General features: G+C 42.0%; 1 protein-coding gene across 3 annotated transcripts in view; it reads left to right on the forward strand.

The window, feature by feature from the left end:
- LOC137435188 (uncharacterized) overlaps positions 1-15,149 on the forward strand; it is a 41,514-nt gene extending 26,365 nt beyond the window's left edge. The window contains exons 2-3 of one of the 3 annotated variants that reach the window (XM_078784571.1): positions 3,711-3,805; positions 9,425-15,149. In XM_078784571.1, coding sequence (XP_078640697.1) covers positions 3,766-3,805; positions 9,425-12,876 — 3,492 coding nt within the window. In that variant the 5' untranslated portion in view covers positions 3,711-3,765 and the 3' untranslated portion in view covers positions 12,877-15,149. Of the gene's footprint in view, positions 1-3,693; positions 3,806-9,424 lie in introns of all 3 variants that reach the window. The other 2 variants (XM_078784570.1, XM_068128755.2) reach the window with 2 other exon arrangements.
- Positions 15,150-21,354: the final 6,205 nt, after the last annotated feature.

Raw genomic sequence — 21,354 nt, forward strand, 5'->3', positions numbered from 1 at the left:
AAACATGAGCGAGGTGCCGAGGAGGACGTATATAACGGCAGAGGAGAAGAGCATGCCAGGCCACAACTTGTTCAGAGTGCCGGCGATAGCTCGCCTTCTCTTTGTGGAAAACACGGTGATATCCTTAACATCCAACAACTAATGGGACGCAAACGGGGCGCCCAGTTTAGCGGTACACACATTGATGAATCACCCTGCCTGTGATTCACCCATGACAGGTTATAGCTGGGTCGGGATTCAAACCCAGGCTGGACAGTTTAGACTTTAGAGTCAAGTGTGCGTACCTCCAGTCCAGGCCATCCTGCCAACTTGTATGCTGCATACAGGTGAAATATAAAGCGCGAGATATTTTTTATATATACTGTATATTTTAAAAAAAATTGGTGTGGTTTTTGGCGGGCTGGAACGGATTAATAGCATTTCAATGCATTTCAATGGGGAAATTTGATTTGAGATACGAGCAATTTGAGTTACGAGCTCGGTCACAGAACGAATTAAACTCGTAAGTCAAGGTTCCACTGTATATATATATATATATATATATATATATATATATATATATATATATATATATATATATATATATATATATATATATATATATATATATATATATATATATATATATATATATATATATATATATATATATATATATATATATATATATATATATATATTACTAGCGAGGTGCCATTGCCATGCATGGGTGGGAAGCCAAAAGCAAACACACAATGTGGAAACGGTAAATGCTAAACCATGGAACCAATAAATTCCACATTCCTGTGCCTCCTTCAGTCGAACGTCCGGCATTGACAGCAGATTCGTGACGGACTTGCAGAAAAAACATGCCCCGTCTGAATGGTTCTTCACCCAGTCAATGGCGAATCTGCATTTCGCGAATCAGTAAATGTCACCGTTAGCAACTGGAAACCCTCACGTCATTTCCTCATTCATATTTGAACTCAATATCTCCACTTTCATTCCAAACAGCATCCTTCCAATCATACATTAATACGATAATAAAATATTGTAGCGGTTACCGCTGGATGCACACAATCGCCTTGCACCGGCCAGAACACGGCCAGACGCGCCGCTCCCGGGCATGCCCGGACTCACTGTTCCCGGGCACGCCCGTACCTCCCGGGCACGCCCGGTCTCGTCTTTCCCGGGCATGCCCGCTCTCGCCTTTCCAGGGCTCGCCCAGAGCATCCGGGCATGCCCGCTATCGCCTTTCCAGGGCTCGCCCAGAGCGTCCGGGCATGCCCGCTATCGCCTTTCCAGGGCTCGCCCAGAGCGTCCGGGCATGCCCGCTCTCGCCTTTCCAGTGCTCGTCCAGAGCGCCCGAGTCCGCCCAGCCTCGACTTGCCAGGCCGCAGCCAAACACGCCCGGGCAGGTCCAGACTCGCCTTTCCAAGGCTCGCCCTTGACACCCGGGCATGCCCGGTATAGCTTTTGCCGGGCAAACTTCCCGACATAAATGTGTATATATATTGCTGCCCGATAAACGGGCTTTTGTCAGAATACCTGAGCTGTTTTGTTTCAATCAAGCAACTCGGACGAATTCCGTCTTTGGTCGCGTCAATTCTTTCGACTCGCGTTGGAGCGCAGCTCCTTCAATATTGTATTAAACCATGATTGCATTGAAATATTATCAAACCAGCCCATTGTCATATGTTCACTTCCGGATTCGGGAGCATCTCCGTATCAAGTCAATTTCAAACTCATAATTTTATTGAGGAACTTATGAAAGCTCGTACCCCCCTTACAACATTTGCTGGGACCCCAAAACGTTCCACAGAAGGTTTGGTGGAGCTGGCTCGAAAACTGAGGGATTAGTTTTGGGACGGACAGACACCTGTTTTATTACCCTGGCCAGAAGAGAGGGTATTGCATTTGAGTCCGTTTGTTACTTGCCGGAAAAGATTCCGGCAAGTATGTTGATCTGTTCGTTTGTTACTTGCTGGAAAAGATTCCGGCAAGTATGTTGATCTGTTCGTTTGTTACTTGCCGGAAAGATTCCGGCAAGTATGTTGATCTGTTCGTTTGTTTGTTACTTGCTGGAAAAAATTCCGGCAAGTATGTTGATCTGTTCGTTTGTTACTTGCTGGAAAAGATTCCGGCAAGTATGTTGATCTGTTCGTTTGTTACTTGCCGGAAAGATTCCGGCAAGTATGTTGATCTGTTGGTTTGTTTGTTACTTGCTGGAAAAAATTCCGGCAAGTATGTTGATCTGTTCGTTTGTTTTTCCGGCAAGTATGTTGATCTGTTCGTTTGTCTGTCTGTATGTTTGTCTGTCTGTCTGTCTGTCTGTTTGCAGCACTGCGTCTACACCGTTGCGCGGAGAATCGCCAAACTTTCCACACATATTCGTCTTGCCCTGGAATAGACTGTGCCCAATTTATGACGTCATCGGTCACGTGTTTCGGCCGCCATCTTGGAAAAACCGAAAAACTTTGCACCTCCATATCTCCGAAAGTGCTGAATAGAAAAAATTGAGACATGGCTCATTGTAAAGAACTCTCCATGCGGAATGAAATATGTTAATGACGACGTCATCTGTCACGTGGTTCGCCCGCCATCTTGGAAAAACCGAAAAACTTTGCACCTCCACATCTCCAAAAGTCCTGAATAGAAAAAATTGAGACATGGCTCATTGTAAAGAACTCTCCACGGGGAATAAAATATCTTAATGATGACATCATCGGTCACGTGGTTCGGCCGCCATATTTGTCCTAAATGGCCGATAAAAAAGTACATTCCGGCAAGTCCTCGGTCTCTGACCGATTTTTCATTTGTTTGTTTGTTTGTTTGTCTGTTTGTCCGCATAGAATAAATATGATTTTCTCTGCAACCGTTGGTCCAAACGACAGGAAATTTTCACCATAGATGCAACTCCACCTGTAGAATGTTTTAATTATAATTATGACGTCATAGGTCATGTGGTTCGGCCGGCAGCTTCTTAAAACCAAAAAAAACTTTGCATCTCTATATCTCCGAAAGCGCTGAATTGAAAAAATTGAGACAATGCTTATTGTAAAGAACTCTCCATGGGGAATAAAATATGTTTGATGCCCTAGGTGCCTCCATTATGACGTCATAATTCGACAAGTACAAAACTTCATCCGATCAAGATGAAATTTATTGAGCGCCATGTCGGCATAAACTGGTGGAGAAAAAAAGTAACGATGACGTCATCGGTCACGTGGTTCGGCCGCCATCTTGGATTAACCAAAAAACTTTGCACCTCTTTTTCTCCAAAAACGCTGAACATAAAAAATTGAGACATGGCTCATTGTAAAGAACCCTCCATGGGGAGTAAAATAGGTCAATGATGATGTCATAGGTGCCTCCATTATGACGTCATAATTCGACAAGTACAAAACGTCATCCGATCAAGAAATTTATTGAGAATAATCTCGGAATAAATTAGTTTAGAAAAAAAAAATGTAATCGGTCACGTGGTTCGGTCGCCATATTTGTTTTAACACAAAAGCTGAAAAAACCACTGAAAATGCATCCTGGTGAGGGTTTGCAATCTCTGATTTCTCTTTTTGTTGTTATGATTTTATTGCAGACATATTATAATGGCTTAACAGTTGGGCTGATGTCTTGGGATTCTATGGTCCTGAGTTCAAATCCCGGTCGGTCGTTGAATTCGTTGAATTATAACACCACGTGTGGTTGATTCAGCCTGTCATCCTTCTGAGGTCGGCGAAATGAGTACCTGCTTACTGGGATGAATGTGCCATTCGAGTGTCCTGCATGGAAATGATGCCCGGAACAGGAAAACAAAACACCTGGAGTGAGTACATGAAGAAAAAATATGCCTACTGCTTATGTGCATGTATACACAAATAATTAAGTTAAGCACCCCTACACAACGAATTAAGGTAAGCACCCCCTAATATATATTCTTTGTGTATATGTATACATTGGCATATATTCTAAGGTATGTGAGATCAAATAATGATTGGTATGACATTAGCAATTATCCATTGATGAAATTGAGTGATCAAAGTGAAAAAAAGTGATTGGTTGAGTCAGTGATCCGATCACGTGGGTCCTACACACGTTATTGACGCAAAGATCGCTAGAGGTCTTCTCAGAACAATGACTGTACGTTAGAAAACATAAACGTCATCCACACTGTCCGTGATGGACCTATAGCTCCATACTTAAATTGAGGTGAAAATATGCCTAAAATTCCCAAAAAATTGTCACCTTAAATTATTCAGAATAAAATATTGAAAACGGCATGATTGTTATGTTTTTATGTGACCATAATATCACTTCTCCAGAAAATATAGCAATATCATGGGTATATTACACTGTTTTGACGACAACAAACTTGTAATGTGCGAGGTTGTAAAAAAACGGGGGGGGGGGGGGGTGCTTAACTTAATTCTTTGTGTATATAATACATAATACTGATGTAGCTCAGATTATTACCTCTGCCACCAAAGGTTGATTGAGGTTGTGTTTTCACCTCTGTCTGTTTATAACTTTCCGGAAAAGATTCCGGCAAGTATGTTGATCTGTTCGTTTGTTTGTTACTTGCTGGAAAAGATTCCGGCAAGTATGTTGATCTGTTCGTTTGTTACTTGCCGGAAAAGATTCCGGCAAGTATGTTGATCTGTTCGTTACTTGCCGGAAAAATTTTTCCGGCAAGTATGTTGATCTGTTCGTTTGTCTGTTTGTCTGTCTGTCTGTCTGTCTGTCTGTCTGTTTGTCTGTCTGTTTGCAGCACTGCGTCTACACCGTTGCACGTAGAATCGCCAAACTTTGCACACATATTGGTCTTGCCCTGGAATAGACTGTGCCCAATTGATGACGTCATCGGTGACGTGGTTCGGCCGCCATCTTGGAAAAACCGAAAAACTTTGCACTTCTATATCTCCGAAAGTACTGAACAGAAAAAATTGAGACATGGCTCATTGTAAAGAACTCTCCATGGGGAATAAAATATGTAAATGATGACGTCATCAGTCACGTGGTTCGGTCGCCATCTTGGAAAAACGGCAAAACTTTGCACCACGATATCTCCAAAAGTGCTGAACAGAAACAATTGAGACATGGCTCATTGTAAAGAACTCTCCATGGGAAATAAAATATGTTAATGATGACGTCATCCGTCACGTGGTCGGCCGCCATCTTGGAAAAACGGCAAAACTTTGCACCACTATATCTCCAAAAGTGCTGAACAGGAAAAAATCAGACATGGCTCATTATAAAGAACTCCATGGGGAATAAAATATGTTAATGATGACGTCATATGTCACGTGGTTCGGCCGCCATCTTGGAAAAACCGAAAAATTTTGCACCTCCATATCTCCAAAAATGCTCAATATAAAAAATTGAGACATGGCTCATTGTAAAGAACTCTCCATGGGGAATAAAATATGTTCATGATGACATCATCGGTCACGTGGTTCGGCCGCCATATTTGTCCTAAATGGCCGATAAAAAAGTAAATTCCGGCAAGTCCTCGGTCTTTGACCGATTTTTCATTTGTTTGTCTGTCTGTCTGTCTGTTTGTCTGCCTGTTTGCAGCACTGCGTCTACACCGTTGCACGGAGAATCGCCAAACTTTGCACACATATTCGTCTTGCCCTGGAATAGACTGTGCCCAATTTATGACGTCATCGGTCACGTGTTTCGACCGCTATCTTGGAAAAACCGAAAAACTTTGCACCTCAATATCTCCGGAAGTGCTGAATAGAAAAAATTGAGATATGGCTCATTGGAAAGAACTCTCCATGGGGAATAAAATATGTTAATGATGACGTCATCAGTCACGTGGTTCGGCCGCCATCTTGGAAAAACCGAAAATATTTGCACCGCTATATCTCCGAAAGTACTGAACAGAAAAAATTGAGACATGGCTCATTGTAAAGAACTCTCCTTGGGGAATAAAATATGTTAATGATGACGTCATATGTCACGTGGTCGGCCGCCATCTTGGAAAAACGGCAAAACTTTGCACCACTATATCTCCAAAAGTGCTGAACAGAAAAAATTGAGACATGGCTCATTGTAAAGAACACTCCATGGGGAATAAAATATGTTAATGATGATGCCATTGGTCACGTGGTTCGGCCGCCATCTTGGAAAAACGGGAAAAATTTGCACCACTATATCTCCGAAAGTACTGAACAGAAAAAATTGAGACATGGCTCATTGTAAAGAACACTCCATGGGGAATAAAATATGTTAATGATGAAGTCATCAGTCACGTGGTTCGGCCGCCATCTTGGAAAAACCGAAAAACTTTGCACCTCCATTTCTCCGAAAGTGCTGAATAGAAAAAATTGAGACATGGCTCATTGTAAAGAACTCTCCATGGGGAATAAAATATGTTAATGATGACGTCATCGGTCACGTGGTTCAGCCGCCATATTTGTTCTAAATGGCCGATAAAAAAGTACAATCCGGCAAGTCCTCGGTCTCTGACCGATTTTTCATCTGTCTGTCTGTTTGCAGCACTGCGTCTACACCGTTGCACGTAGAATCGCCAAACTTTGCACACATATTGGTCTTGCCCTGCAATAGACTGTGCCCAATTGATGACGTCATCGGTCACGTGGTTCGGCCGCCATCTGGGAAAAACCGAAAAACTTTGCACCTCTATATCTCCGAAAGTACTGAACAGAAAAAATTGAGACATGGCTCATTGTAAAGAACTCTCCATGGGGAATAAAATGTGTTAATGATGACGTCATCAGTCACGTGGTCGGCCACCATCTTGGAAAAACAGCAAAACTTTGCACCACCATATCTCCAAAAGTGCTGAACAGAAAAAATTGAGACAACGCGCATTGTAAAGAACTCCCCATGGGGAATAAAATATGTTCATGACGTCATCAGTCACGTGGTTCGGCCGCCATCTTGGAAAAACGGCAAAACGTTGCACCACTAAAGCTCCAAAAGTGCTGAACAGAAAAAATTGAGACAAGGCTCATTGTAAAGAACTCTCCATGGGGAAAAAAATATGTTAATGATGATGCCATCGGTCACGTGGTTCGGCCGCCATCTTGGAAAAACGGGAAAACTTTGCACCACGAAATCTCCAAAAGTGCAGAATGGAAAAAATTGAGACATGGCTCATTGGAAAGAACTCTCCATGGGGAATAAAATATGTTAATGATGACGTCATCTATCACGTGGTTCAGCCGCCATATTTGTTCTAAATGGCCGATAAAAACGTACATTCCGGCAAGTCCTCGGTCTCTGACCGATTTTTCATTTGTTTGTTTGTCTGTGAATCGGATATCTCAAAACGTTGTCGACGGATTCGAACGAAATTTTGTGGAGAAGTTGGCCATGTCACGAGGACAGAATGATTAGATTTCGGTGAAGATCTGGATCCGATAATTTTTTAAGTGATTCTTTGCCATTGGTTATGGGGCTGAAAGCGATATACAGCACGATATCTCAAAATGTTGTGGACAGGTTGGGTGTGTGACGAGGATGAATCGATTCGATTTTGTTACAGGTCCGGATCCAGATCTGGCCTATCGGTGGGATATAAAACATAACTTGTTGAGCCTACCTGAGGTGTGTGCTCTCTTGAGTGCCTATCTCGTTCAAATTGTGACCAGGAGACTTCGAAAGACAATTTCTGCTCATCAGAAAACCAACATGGCAAACGCATGATTTTCCTTCCTGACGATTGTGTGGGTGGAGTTAAGCGAGCTGTCCAGCCAATAGGTTTGAAGGCTTCTGACGCATGCAGCTTCATTATGTTTTGTAATATACAAGATACGTACAGCAAAAACTTGGTTATTTTCACTTTTGTGGTGGGGTTTTCACCCCATTAAACATTCGTATGAAGTTATAAGTTTGCAATGTACTTGGATAATAATTCTAATTCCTGTAAAAGTCAACATCACAGCTGCCTTTAGGTGTACAATATTAATTAGGAAATTGAAAATGTTTAGGTAACATCATTGGCACCCAAATGTTTTCAGCATCACTCGGTAGCATAATTGGCTGGGGGCGCAGCTGTTCTGCTGATGCACCGCCCTCTGCTGGTTAGGACAGCAATTTTGAATTTGGCCATGGTGCCGACAATAGCTCTCCTACTTTTTGCGAATGACACCGTGAGATATTTAACATCCACCAACTAAAGCTGGCAGAAGGGACACCCGTTTAACGTCCACCGGATGGCACACATATTGATGAATCACCCTGCCTGTAAATCAGCAGGATGACAGTTTATAGTTGGTTTAGGATTCAAGCCCAGACGGGACAACTTAGAGGCGGATGTGCGTACCTTTAGGCCATCCTGGCTTTGATGTGATGAACCCCTTCTGCTCATTCTTTTTTATATCGTTTTCATTAATTATTCGCTGAGAAAAGTTGCATTTGTAAATTTTATATATTTTATGAAAAAATACAAATGGGCATCGAGTTTAACCATTCAATGAGAAATATTGTTAACTGAGGCACTATGGGTCTGAGCAATGCTGTTAAAGGACTTTCATAAAAGGGTATTTGAACTGAAATTAATTTGTGGATAAAGTTGGGGAGGGAGGGAAGGTGGACTTACACAAACAGTGATGTTCATGGTGATCTTATGGCATCTTAAATATTGTTATGACTGATGGATCAGTAGGAAGTTAATGACTGACAAAACGATATCTCTATTTCATGCTTTTCTAAGTCTTCAACTTTAAATTCAAAGATGATAAAAAAAAATTCTTTTTCTTTGTGTGTTAGACCAAGGATTAATGATAAATTCTGCACGTACTCAAAATGTTGAATTTTTGTTCTCTTCCTGCCATATGTTTGTTGCATTTCCTTCCTTCCACTTTACTTTTATGTCTCCCTAAACTACCTGTCTTGTTTTATCTTTCCTGAAATTTAATTGCAATTTGTACTTGCCTCCTTTTGTGATTTGTCTGCATTATGTTGATGCGGTATTCTCTGATTGGAAGCTTGATGTGCATTTTAGTTGATGGAGCTGTTGTTTTGAAAGAAAAAAACAAGAAAAAGTCGATATATGCGCTAGTTTTGGTAGTTGAAGTGAAGATGACCCGACTTATGAGAAAGGCTCACACTTGTGCAAAGAACAAGTTTGTCACATGGTCTTGATGTCCTTTTGCTGTTGACTGCCATTTACAGCAATTTATTCAATTATTATGAGTCCTTTTGTTATTTTTTTTAGTTTTCCCCTTTCCAAGGTTTAAGGGAAAAAGTATGGGTAGCATCATATACTAATAACTTGTTATGAAATTTTATCATAATAACGTTATAATAGCATCGTAATAACAATATATACTAATAACTTGTTGCAGATATTAATACTAAAAACTTGTTATGGCTTGCCTCATTGAAATTTCCTCTCCCCTTGTGTCCCCATCCCCCATCTGTGTTTGCTCGTGTGTGCATGTTTTTTCGGGTGCACACGTGTACAATCAAGTATCGACGGAGTGCTCTGCCATGGCGGTGGTCATTCACATGGAAGGACTGCCTGATGCGGCAGGCCCAATGGATATCCGCCATTTCTTTACGGGTCTTGCTGTCCCAAATGGAGGAGTGCACATAATTGGAGGGAAGCTTGGAGAGGCATACATCGCTTTTGAGAAGGTTGAGGATGCATGCCTTGCCAGGGAGCGAAGCGGAGGCAGGATAATGGGATCGAAGGTCCGGCTGCTTCTGAGTAGAAAGTCTCAGATGCTAAGTGCCATTGAGCGGAGTCATTCGTGTTCTGATGGAGGTTCGTCAAAGACAAGGACAACCCGGAGTGATGAGAAAGATGACCCAAGGATACTTCCAGCCATTTCCCAGAATGTCTATTTTTCTGGTGAGCATCATTTGCCTATTGGACAATTGGGAGATGCACATAACACTGGTCCAAGGGTTTTACCAAGAAATGACATCCCATTTACGCCTCCATGGTCTACATCTTCACTGGAAACTCGAGAACAGTTTCCCAACCAACAGAGGATGCTACAACAGGGACTCAAGCTGCATGAAGTTTTCCCACTGGAAACAGCACAACATGGAAATCTGACACCAACTGGCTCCAAGGATCAGGACTTGAATACAAGTTCTAATAGACTTGGTCGTCCTGGAGTGGATGGTATTAGTTCAACTTTGCCTGGATTGACATCGGCATGGTCAAAAAGCAGTGAAAGATTGTATTCACCTGGGGATAGAGGGATTTTGAATAACCTTCGGGAAAATGATGTGAAAGCTTCTGGGGATAAAGACCATCACCAGGGAAGTCTTGTAACAAGCAGACGAAATGTAATTAATCTTGAAAAATGTTATTCCACAATGAATTACCCAGCTCCAGAGTTAAAAAGTACTAATTGTGATGAATCTAGCAGCATGTCTAACCTGCAGGCTCTTAAAATGTCTGCAAATTTAAACTTAAAACTTTCCCTCAAGGCAATTATTCCAAAAGATTTGAAAGGAACAGAAAATGAGAAGCCTTGCATGGAGGGTGCATTCGCTCAAGCACCAACATTGCCTGCAGATTGTCGCAGGGTGGGTGAAGATGTCCAGAAGAAACGTCGCGGTAGCATCAGCAAGGAAAGCACATTACGAGAAAATTGTGTTCAGGATGTTGTACCAAAAAGGAAAGAATGTAACAGGAAGAAAGAAAACACAATTTTCAAGGGTTTATTTCCTGTTGAGGTAGAATACCTTTGTCGTATAGGCCTGTTGAGCTGTAAAGAGGAGAGCCGTCGAAGTTCAAGAAATGATCGAAATTTAATTATATTAAAGGACTGGGAATCGTTGAATGAGCAAGAAGATACATTAACTTGTGAAAGTTCCTCTTTGCCCCTTCATGTTGCAGATAATTTGTATGTCCAGGTCTGCGCACTCCCATCAAATGCAGATGAAGATGATGTTTATTTATTATTTGGTAAGTTGCAAGTGGAGTGCGTGATTTTAAACAAGGATCGAGAAGGGGAGTGTGTTGGAACAGCTTATGTACGATTTGCAACACCAAGTGATGCAATTGCTGGATTGCAACAACAAGGCAAGTATATTAACCATTGTGGGGGGAGGTGCCAAGTTGAGGTTTATCCAGCAACTGAGAATGATTGGAGCAATGCACTTCAGAATGCATCAGCTCAATTGCAGTCACGCTCATCGCATCATGGCCATTCTCCATTTCGTGAGCGTTCTCCACTTCGCGACCGTTCTCCACTTCGCGACCGTTCTCCACTTCGTGACCGTCCTCCACTTCGTGACTGTTCTCCACTTCGCCACCGTTCTCCACTTCGCTACCGTTCTCCACTTCGTGACCGTTCCCCACTTCGTGACCGTTCCCCACTTCGTGACCGTTCCCCACTTCGCGACCGTTTTCCACTTCGCGACCGTTTTCCACTTCGCGACTGTTCTCCACTTCGCGACCGTTCTCCACTTCGCGACTGTTCTCCACTTCGCGACCGTTCTCCCCTTCGCGACCGTTCTCCCCTTCGCGACCGTTCTCCCCATCGCGACCTTTCTCCCCATCCTGACCTTTCTCCCCATCAGTCTCATTTAAGCTCCTCTTTAAATTCATACCATATTTGCTATAAGGAGGTGCATTTAACAAGACTGAATGTCCCCTCCACTCATGAAAAATCGCAGTCACCTCTTGAGCTCTGGGTTCATGTCACGGGTTTGCCCAGTCACACTGATAAATATACATTGTTGTGGTTCTTTAACAAACTGTCTGTAGTTGAGCCAGTACATCTCAGGAATGCAGGAGCATCCGTGGAAGCATTTGTTAAGTTTTCCACACATATAGATCTTTCAAATGCTCTCAGTCGCACTGGGCAGCACCTTGGCAAACAGAAGATTTTTGTTCATTCCATTTCCAATATTATGATGAGACAGAGGATGGCGGAGCTTCGTATCAATGAAGAAAATGAGTTGAGGAAGTTCAGTAAAAAGTGTCTGCTTGTGCAAAATCTCCCCAAAAATGTCAGCAAGAAGGAAGTGCAGATTTTTTTTGAAGGTTTTGGAGTTTCAGAGGACGATGTTCTTATCATCTCTAAAGATAATGATAGTGAAGCCTTGGTGGCATTCATCTCTGAAAAACTGGTTTCAGATGCTCAACATCTTCAAAGCAGGAAACTGGCTGGTCGGCTGGTTTGCCTGATTCCAATTGCAAACAATATGTTTTTTAGGTACAGACGCTATATGTGTAACAAGTCTCAAGTATCATGTACTAAGTCACATTGTTTAGCACAAAGAATCCATGCCCCTTCTATTATTGGAAATTCTCAGTTCCAACAACATCCTGCTCCTACCTCTCCTCCCCCTCCTGCTCTTCCTCCTCTTATTCTGCCTTGTCCTGCTATTCCTCCCTCTCCTCTTCCTCCTGCTCCTCCTCCCTCTCCTCTTCCTCCTGCTCCTCCTGCCTCTCCTCTTCCTCCTGCTCCCCATCATCAGCCCCCTCCATTGCAACCACCTTTCGAAGTTCTGCAACAACTTTTTCGTTTTCTTCATCGTCCTCCTCCTCCTCCTCTTCTCCTGCCTTATTCTCCTGCTGTTCCTCCCTCTCCTCTTCCTCCAAATCGCCCTGCTCAGCCCCATCCATTGCAACAAAGGCTGAAAGCTGCAGGTGATTCTCCAATTGTTAAAAATCAGGTTCCTGGTCATCAAACCGTGTGTCATACGAATTTGCCATCTGGGCAAAGAAAGGTTCAAATGGGAAACCTGCCATTGAAGGTGAATATTCAGCAGATTATGGATTTCTTTAAAGGCTATCACATTATCTCAGGTTCAATCGAAGTAGAAAGAAGAATCTCTGCACACTCATGTCGTGCAGTTGTTAGTTTTTATAGTCAAGAACAAGCGGCCCTGGCTATTCGAGTTTGTGACAGAAACCCAATTGATGGTCAAAAAGTCTTCCTCAGGTTCTTGTGATATCTGTGTTTTTCTTTTTTAATACCTCTTGTTGCTTTTTGTCTGCTGATGAATTCTGTTTTGAGTGTCACCTGCCACTGCCAGGTGGTTGCATTTATGCCTGTATGACATGAGCATGATTATACATTCAGAGAAGTTGTTTGACTTCCTTTCTTCAGCTTGGTTTCATTTTTTTAAACCCCTTTTTGATCTCATGTAATGTTAACTTGTGTTTTGTTAAAATAACACTCACTTTCGTTAGTCTCACTCCCATGTATTTGCCTTTACATTCAGTGATTTATCACCCCATGCACATTTACAAATCTGTCTGCTTTCAAGATAAACTGCTTTAAAATCTCACGAGGTTTTGGTTCATGACTTTGGTAATTCCCTCCCCTTTGTTTTGGTCACATTTAATGTTGTTATAGTAAAGACATCCACATGTTGAGATGAAGTGCAGCCTTCAATATATCATTAGGAAAAGGCAGTCCAGTGTTTGAGAAGCAAAATAGAGTTCGTCACAAAGATGGAGCATCATCTTTCTTGTATATAAATCTTGCCCTGATGGCAAAACACAGTGATGCTGATGGGCATATTATGTTTTTCCTTGCCAGAAATTAAATTGGTTGTTACTTGATAGGTAATGCCTTTATGAATACAAGCAACTATACTATTTTCCCCAAATTAATAATTGCATAAGGCGGGGAATAACGGCGCAAGTCTAAAAATGACAAACCCATTTCACTCGGAAAGTTGTTACTTTCTAGGTTTTGTCATCCTTAGTTGTGATTGGATGTTGGTGTAAAGCTAGCTTGGGGATTTGATGAATAAAAAGCAGAGGGTCGAAGTTTAAATAAACTTAATAAAACAAGTGTGCGAGATAAACATTTTTATGTTGTTTTTTTGTATATATTTACAACCGGTATTTCCTTTTGACACAAAATTATTTTTCCTCAACGAAGCCCTGCTGACTTGTGCTGAGCAGAAATGTGAGTTCTGTATTGGTTCACGAATTATCAAACAGAGTGACCACTATATTTGTCATGGGTGTGCGTCTGTCTGTGTGTGTGTGTCTGTCTGACTGCAGCATAACTACCCGATATCATCCGATCTTGATGAAACTTGGGTGGGAGGTTGATATCATGAGCTAGTTGTGTCCTGCCTAGAGTGGGCGTATTGCGCCCATCGTGGGCGGAGCGACGCCCGAAAAAGATGTCTTTTTAGGGGGTAATCGAGTTCAAGCTCCATCTTCTCCGAGGGAGTTGGTGGAATCTGACAGGGGTTTCGGTATTTGGTTCGGCGAATGTCATGTGTCTAGCCCCACGGAGCTCGATTTTTCATTTTCGCCCCAAGGTCAAGGTCACAAGGTCACGAAATTTAGAAAAGTCGACTTTTGATGGTTTTATTGCATTGTTCGCTTCCTGATCGGGTGAAATGTCGTACATGATCTTATATTATCACAAACATCATGAAATACGAGTTTTACAACAAATTTCAGAATCTTTGACCTTTGAAGGACCTGCCACGTGGGCCCCCGACCCCCCAGTCCGGACCTGTTTCAGTTATAGTCCGTCCTTTGTCATTGAATACCGCTCGCTCATGAACCATCGTTATCTCCTGACTTGTTCAGTTTTTATTCTCAAGCAGAAGCATTCACTTATTTACTTTTGTCAATTTCATTCTTTGTTGCAGCATTTTTTGTTTTGATTGAACCATTTGTGAGATTTTTTAATTTTCATGTTAATTTTCTGTGCCTGTTATTTGGTTTCCTGATGAGGTTAATTAGTCCATGTTTAAAGGACTTGTGATCCATTTTTGTTGTGTACATTCACATCTTTTGAATACACACTTTTTGTACTTAACATTGTAAAAGGTAATGCTTATTTGCCTTTTACCTTTGGTTTTCTTCAACACCCTTTCACCATATGTTGATAGATTACTGTTATATGGAAATAAAAAAGTACATTTTGAATTCAGGAAAGTTGAACAGAAATATAAAGTGATGTGTTTGTGATTTTATTTCCTTCATTGGCCACACATTGGCATTGTTACATTGATTAAATGTGTTTATAATAATTCTGTTTGACACTTAACTTTTGATGTTAAACATTTCACATATTGAAATAAGTTTATCTTACTTTAGTACAAGACAAAGAACGTGTTATTGTTCCTTATATTCTTTGCCTTTAGATCATATGTTTGCTTTTGCAGGCCTAAACAGAAGAAATGTGAACTGAATGTTGCTTCTGGGTTGTATGTTTTTTCAAAATGCAAATAAAAACGACAGTATTGAGTGCCTGTTTTTCCTGAAAAGAATGTTGAAGGAATGTTTTTTAAAATCCGGATCACAACATCCGGAAGCATTTGCAGGGCTTTCAGAGAGGTCCGGGAATGGTCCGTTTTGTTCCGGTTAATGTTAACGTGTGCCTTGCCATCAACCTCTTTTGGTGCATCAACACTTTATCTGTTTGTGTTACTGTTTGTGCTATGAGCTTGGAAAACTGATGGCAATAACTTACTCACTGTATTTTCTGAAGAAAATTGTAACCTTGAAAAACGAAAATTTCACCTTGTAAAAAACAGGGGAAAAAAACCCGGGAAATCGTTCAAAACCGGGAAATTGGTGGGGACACTGGATACACGTGGAGACCCGAATAAATAGACAGGAGGTTGTACCCCATTACTTCGCTGCACTAGTTTAGCTGACATCCCACCTACATTTTCGCTCGGCCATACGTGATAAATAGACAAGGTGGGAACTTGAGGCACGGTTCCCCAGCTGAAAAACTAAATCACCGGGAAGGTAACGCAAAAGTTTGGCATGGGGTTCCTACCAGATTTCGTCACCTTCGCCAACGTCTGTGGTTGCTTCGCAACCCGTTGTCACGCAACCCGTTGTCACAGAGTTATCTGTTGCTCGTTTGGCTTCTGGTGATAAATTAGTAAAATTTTCTGAATTTTTTTTTTTCACTTTGTCATTGATGGGGTATTTTGTGAAGATCGGCAACAAAAAAATTAATTTAATCCATTTTAAATTCGGGCTGTAACAACAAAATGTGAAAAAGTCAAGAGGTGTGAATACTTTCTGCAGGAACTGTAACTGTATTCACAAAATCAGACACCAATATAGTGAATATTTTGTTTGCAATTTGACCTGATCTTGACTTTTTGCTATAATTTGCTTCGGTGGGTTTTTTTTTTTCCTCGTCAGATTCCATATTCTTTTTCATGACCCCGGTTCGATCAAATCCCTCAGCTCTATTTTCCAGCTATCTTCTTTGGGGAAAACCATTACCTCTAATCGCAGTTACACTTGTCGGTTGGTATGCTTTTACTGACATTTTATCCTGTGCTCACTCTGCTATTTCCCAAGCTTGGCTAGCCATTTGCAAATACAGAGCAATGTTTTTCCTTTAGGAGCAAATTTAAGATATTGTGCTGCAAAGATGGGTGACTGTGAGACATAACCTTGGGGCCTGTGCCCTCATCGAGTGGATGTAGATTTGGAGGTGTTGCCTGGAAAAGTACCTTTGTCTTTTTAAGATTGGTGGAAAGGCCAAATCTCTTTGCTTGATTTCCAAACCAGTCAGTGATAATCTGTAGATTTTCCTCCTGTGTGAACTAATAAGGTACATTCATCTGCAAAGAACACCTCTCTGACTCGTAGTTTGTTAGTCCTCTCTACCGGTTTCCCCGGAGTGGACTGGGGGTTTGCTCTGTCTGTCTATGTGTGTCTGTCCGTCCGTCCGTCCCACCTGAGGTTTTTCAGACCTGCATACCCTTTGAAATATTCAACTCGAACTTGGTACATGGCCTCATTACCCTGCGCTCGCGAAGTGAAAAGTGGGGTTAAGTGATGGGGTGCGTCTGTACGTGTGGCGTCCGTACGTGCAGCGTACGTGCGTGTCTGCATTTTAAATATTCCTTTTCTCGGCAACCATTGGTCCGAATGACACGAATTTTTCACCACAGCATCGCCTTCGCCTGTACAATTTTAAGTCATAATTATGACGTCACAGCTCACGTGGTACATTCGCCATTTTGGAAAAACCAAAAACGTTGCACCTCCAGCTCTGAAATCGCTCAATGGAAAAAATTGAAACATGGCTCATTGTCAAGTCCACCCTATGGGGAATAAGATATGTTAATGATGTCATTGGTGCCTGCATTATGACATAATTCAACAAGTACAATGCTTGTCCGATCAGTATGAAATATTTTTTATGCCTCCGCCCCCGAAGGTGGCCGGAGGCATTATGTTTTCGGGTTGTCCGTCCGTCCGTACGGGCTAAACCTCGTTTTTCTCAGCAACCACATGTCCGATTAAGACGAAACTTTCAGGGTAGGAGTGACACCCATGCAGAATGTTTTTATCACAATTGTGACATAGGTCACGTGGTATGGCAGCCATCTTGGAATAAACGCAATTAATTAAAAAATTATTTCTCGGAAACCGCTGAATGTAAAAATTTGAAACTTGGCACATTGTCAAGTACTCCCAATGGGGAACAAAAGCATGATAATGATGACATCTTAGCTGAAGTGGTATACCAGCCAAAAATGTAATTGAATTCCTCATTCGAAAAATCTGAAATTGCACGCACATGATTTATGACCATAGGTCACATGGTTTTGCAGCCGTATTGGATTAAACCGAAAACCCCATAAAAACATCTTCTCTCAAACCACCTCAAGACTGGAAACTCTACGTGTGCCATTGACTAGGCATGGCGATTAAAACATGACCACGAAAACATCATTGGGCACATGGTGTGGCAGCCATATTCGATTGAAGGAAAATATTATCAAATTAATCTCTGAAACCACTACCCTATCAATGCGAAATTTTACAAATATCATCTCGCACCACTGTTGCATATAGTTTGAAAATAATGACATCATAGGTCATGTGGTTTGGCAGCCATATTGGATAGAAAAACGAACCTTATCCGATCAACACAAAACTTCACAAATGTGATCCTCCACCCATACAAATGCAGTGTGTTCAGTTTTCATGTTATGTGGTGTGGCAGATATATTAGTTTGAAAGTCGATATTTCAAAAAATCCCTTCTCTGAAAGCGCTTCACCAATCGATGTGAAACCTGTCAAGGCTGGTGAAAATGTGATACTTCAAAACAGCGAAAGGGATTTAAATCAAACTTGTTTATTTTTAGGACAGTGAAAGAGGGGACTATGCGGAGGCATATTTGCGACAGTCGCATTGCGATGGACACAACATTTTCACTGTAGGAGCACCTCCTGAAGAATTTTTACGGCGTAGCCCACCAGGCAAAGCCCTCGAGAACAGTGTTTGTCCGTCTGTATGTGTGTATGTATGTCCCCTCAAATGTATACCAATCAGAGCTGAGGATCTGGTCGCATGACAGGGTGATGTGATTACGTCTGATGTCATTACGCCAGGACAGCGGCTGACTCTCCACTCTGGCATTTTGATTCCAATTTCGTTCATGCCGAATATATCGTCGAATATATCGAATATATCGTTGTCATATATCACAATCGCCATGCTCTACCTTTATGCTTTTCATTCAGTGTGAAACACAAACAAACCGACTGTTAAAATGACCATCAAATATCGAAAGCATCGACGTTACGGCACTTCCAACAAAACGGTACGAAAGGCCTTAAGCGTTATGCCTCATCTTCGGAACGCTTTGGACAAATTAAGCCCAGGTTTGTTCATACAGTAGTGCATTGTTTCAGTCGTAGCGCTTTCATAATAATAATAATAATATAGTAAATATGACCATTACACTATAATCCCAATGTCATATAGATTACAGTCTATCTATGGTCGGGTCTCAAGAACATTGGGTGTGTTCATTTACCAAGTTTCTTGTGGAGAGATCGCCAAGTGGTTTTAGCATTCGAGCAAGCACTCCATTCAAACCCATTAAGGAACGGCTGGCTTGGCAAGCGCTAGCCAGCTGCTTGGTAAATGAGCACACCTCGAACCCTTGTGGGGTATATAGATTACAGTAGATCTTCGCTCAGTTCTGAAAGTAAAACATACCTCACGGATGTCGGGATTCCTCCAGATTTCTTAGTTTAATGTTATAAACAGTATTAGCGACTGTTTGGAAACCTAATCATATGTGTTTGTGGTTTATAATATTTTACAAGCCCAGCTATGCTGCTGTTAGACTGTTCTTGTTTTATGATAATTATGATGTCATAGGTCACGTCCATCATCGGTAGTTGAGTTTGTTTCAAGGTTGCCAAATAATTCTTGACGAGCTACAGGTGTGCTTGGAGCATAGATATTTAAGATGGGATAAGGCTCGCCAGGGTATGAGAATTCTAAGGATGCAGAAAACCCTTTTTGTAATTCAGTAAAACCAAGTGACGAGGGGGGAAAGGAAGGCCTAAGGATTATTGCAATGCCTCCTTTTCGAGAGCCACATTTACTGAAGAAATAAACACTGGGGAAAAGATTAGACCATTCTGTAACACAACGGTCATTTGCATGGGTTTCCTGTGGGAGGGCTAAGTCAACTTTTTTGTCCCCCGTCGCACCGCAGAGCGAAAGGGGGACTATGGTTTTCCCCTCCGTCCGTGTGTCCGTCCGTCCGTCCGTGCGTGCGTGTGTAAGCGAAGGACCGCATTCGAATTTGGTGTGTGGGTGCAACCCACGTCAAAATCCAAGATGGCCGCCGCCATGTATGTCTGATGCCATGTATGTCTGAACCTTGTGAGCTGAATATCTTGAAAAATAAGCGAAGTACCAACTTCTAATCTGGTGTGTGGGTGTATCTAGGCATAAGGAAGAACACCATTGAATATTGGGTCGCCACGTCAAAATCGAAGATGGCCGCCGCCATGTATGTCTGAACCTTGTGAGCTGAATATCTTGAAAAATGAGCGAAGTACCAACTTCTAATCTGGTGTGTGGGTGTATCTAGGCATAAGGAAGAACGCTATTGAAAATTGGGTCGCCACGTTAAAATCCAAGATGGCCGCCTCCATGTATGTCTGAACCTTGTGAGATGAATATCTTGAAAAATAAGCGAAGTACCTACTTCTAATTTGGTGTGTGGGTGTATCTCGGCATAAGGAAGAACGCTTTTGAAAATTGGGTCGCCACGTCAAAATCCAAGATGGCCGCCACCATATATATGTCTGAACCTTGTGAGCGAAATATCTTGAAAAATAAGCGAAGTACCAACTTCTAATCTGGTGTGTGGGTGTACCTCGGCACAAGGAAGAACGCTTTTGAGAATTGGGTCGCCACGTCAAAATCCAAGATGGCCGCCACCATATATATGTCTGAACCTTGTGAGCGAAATATCTTGAAAAATAAGCGAAGTACCAACTTATAATCTGGTGTGTGGGTGTATCTAGGCATAAGGAAGAACCCTATTGAAAATTGGGTCGCCACGTCAAAATCCAAGATGGTCGCCTTGCGTCTTCCACTTTGTCAACTCGCATCATTTCACCGACGGGGGACCTCGGCGTAACGCTTGTTATTTTATAAAAGGTCTCGTACTTGAATTTTACAGATAGTCCTGCATCCTCCATTTATGTTTAAACTACAGATTTTGAAGCTCATGAAGAGGATGTGTATAAGAAGCCATAATGTCGTTCAATTCATTCTTTTGCCAGCAATTCACCCTCAGCTTTTTCCACACATTTATTTAACCGGTGGCATTGGGATGGGCTAAACTTTGAATCATCCAAGCATTTGATGATCATCTTTGCAGTTTGGATGAATTGTGGTAATTCTGGAAAGAAGGTTTGAATGACTGCATTTCTTTTACAAAATGTATCTTTAAGATAGAGTTTGATATCAGCAGGAGAGGTTTGGGAAATATTGTCGCGTGACTACCCTTGGTGAATACCTTCGGATAGCATGGAAGGCCAAGCGAGCTTTAACTCCGAAGCGTTCAGTTCAAATGGCAGAGAATACGCGTGGGGAAGCAAGAGGGAGGTGGAGGACCGGAGCCTTACCTTGTCGATCACACCGGCAGTCTCCAAACCCTGCAAAAAATAAACTCACACAAAACCGGATTTAAAATGTCGAAAAATACCGGCTTTATTAAAAGGAATGCCGGTAATACAAAATAAAACACGGTCAAATAATTCCCTAAATTGGGACGTCCCCACAACAGACACAAACACAGACGAAGGATAAAATAAATGGTGGATAAAATAAAGGTGTGTGGTTATTTGGTGCACTTCGATCTGATAGCTGTTGGGGTCTAGTCAGGGGTCGTAAAAAAATGTACATGGCGTTTGCGGCTTTGCGCGCAAAACGTTGGCGCGAAACAGGCCTCACTGTGCGTCCCTTCACTCTGGGCTACGCACGCGAAATGAACAGGAGTTGTCGCGCAGCTCGTCGTTCTTCCAGACGTGCCTGTCTTCGTCTTCCATGGTGTGAAACTGCAGCCCTTGGTCCGCGGATCTTCCGCCTCTTCACGACCACCAGCAAAGTCTCAGAATGTGGGTGTTTATGATGAAGCCTCCCCGTGCAGAGAGC

Source organism: Myxine glutinosa, chromosome 9 (assembly GCF_964187855.1).
Source record: "Myxine glutinosa chromosome 9, kmMyxGlut1.1, whole genome shotgun sequence".
NCBI lineage: Eukaryota > Metazoa > Chordata > Myxini > Myxiniformes > Myxinidae > Myxine > Myxine glutinosa.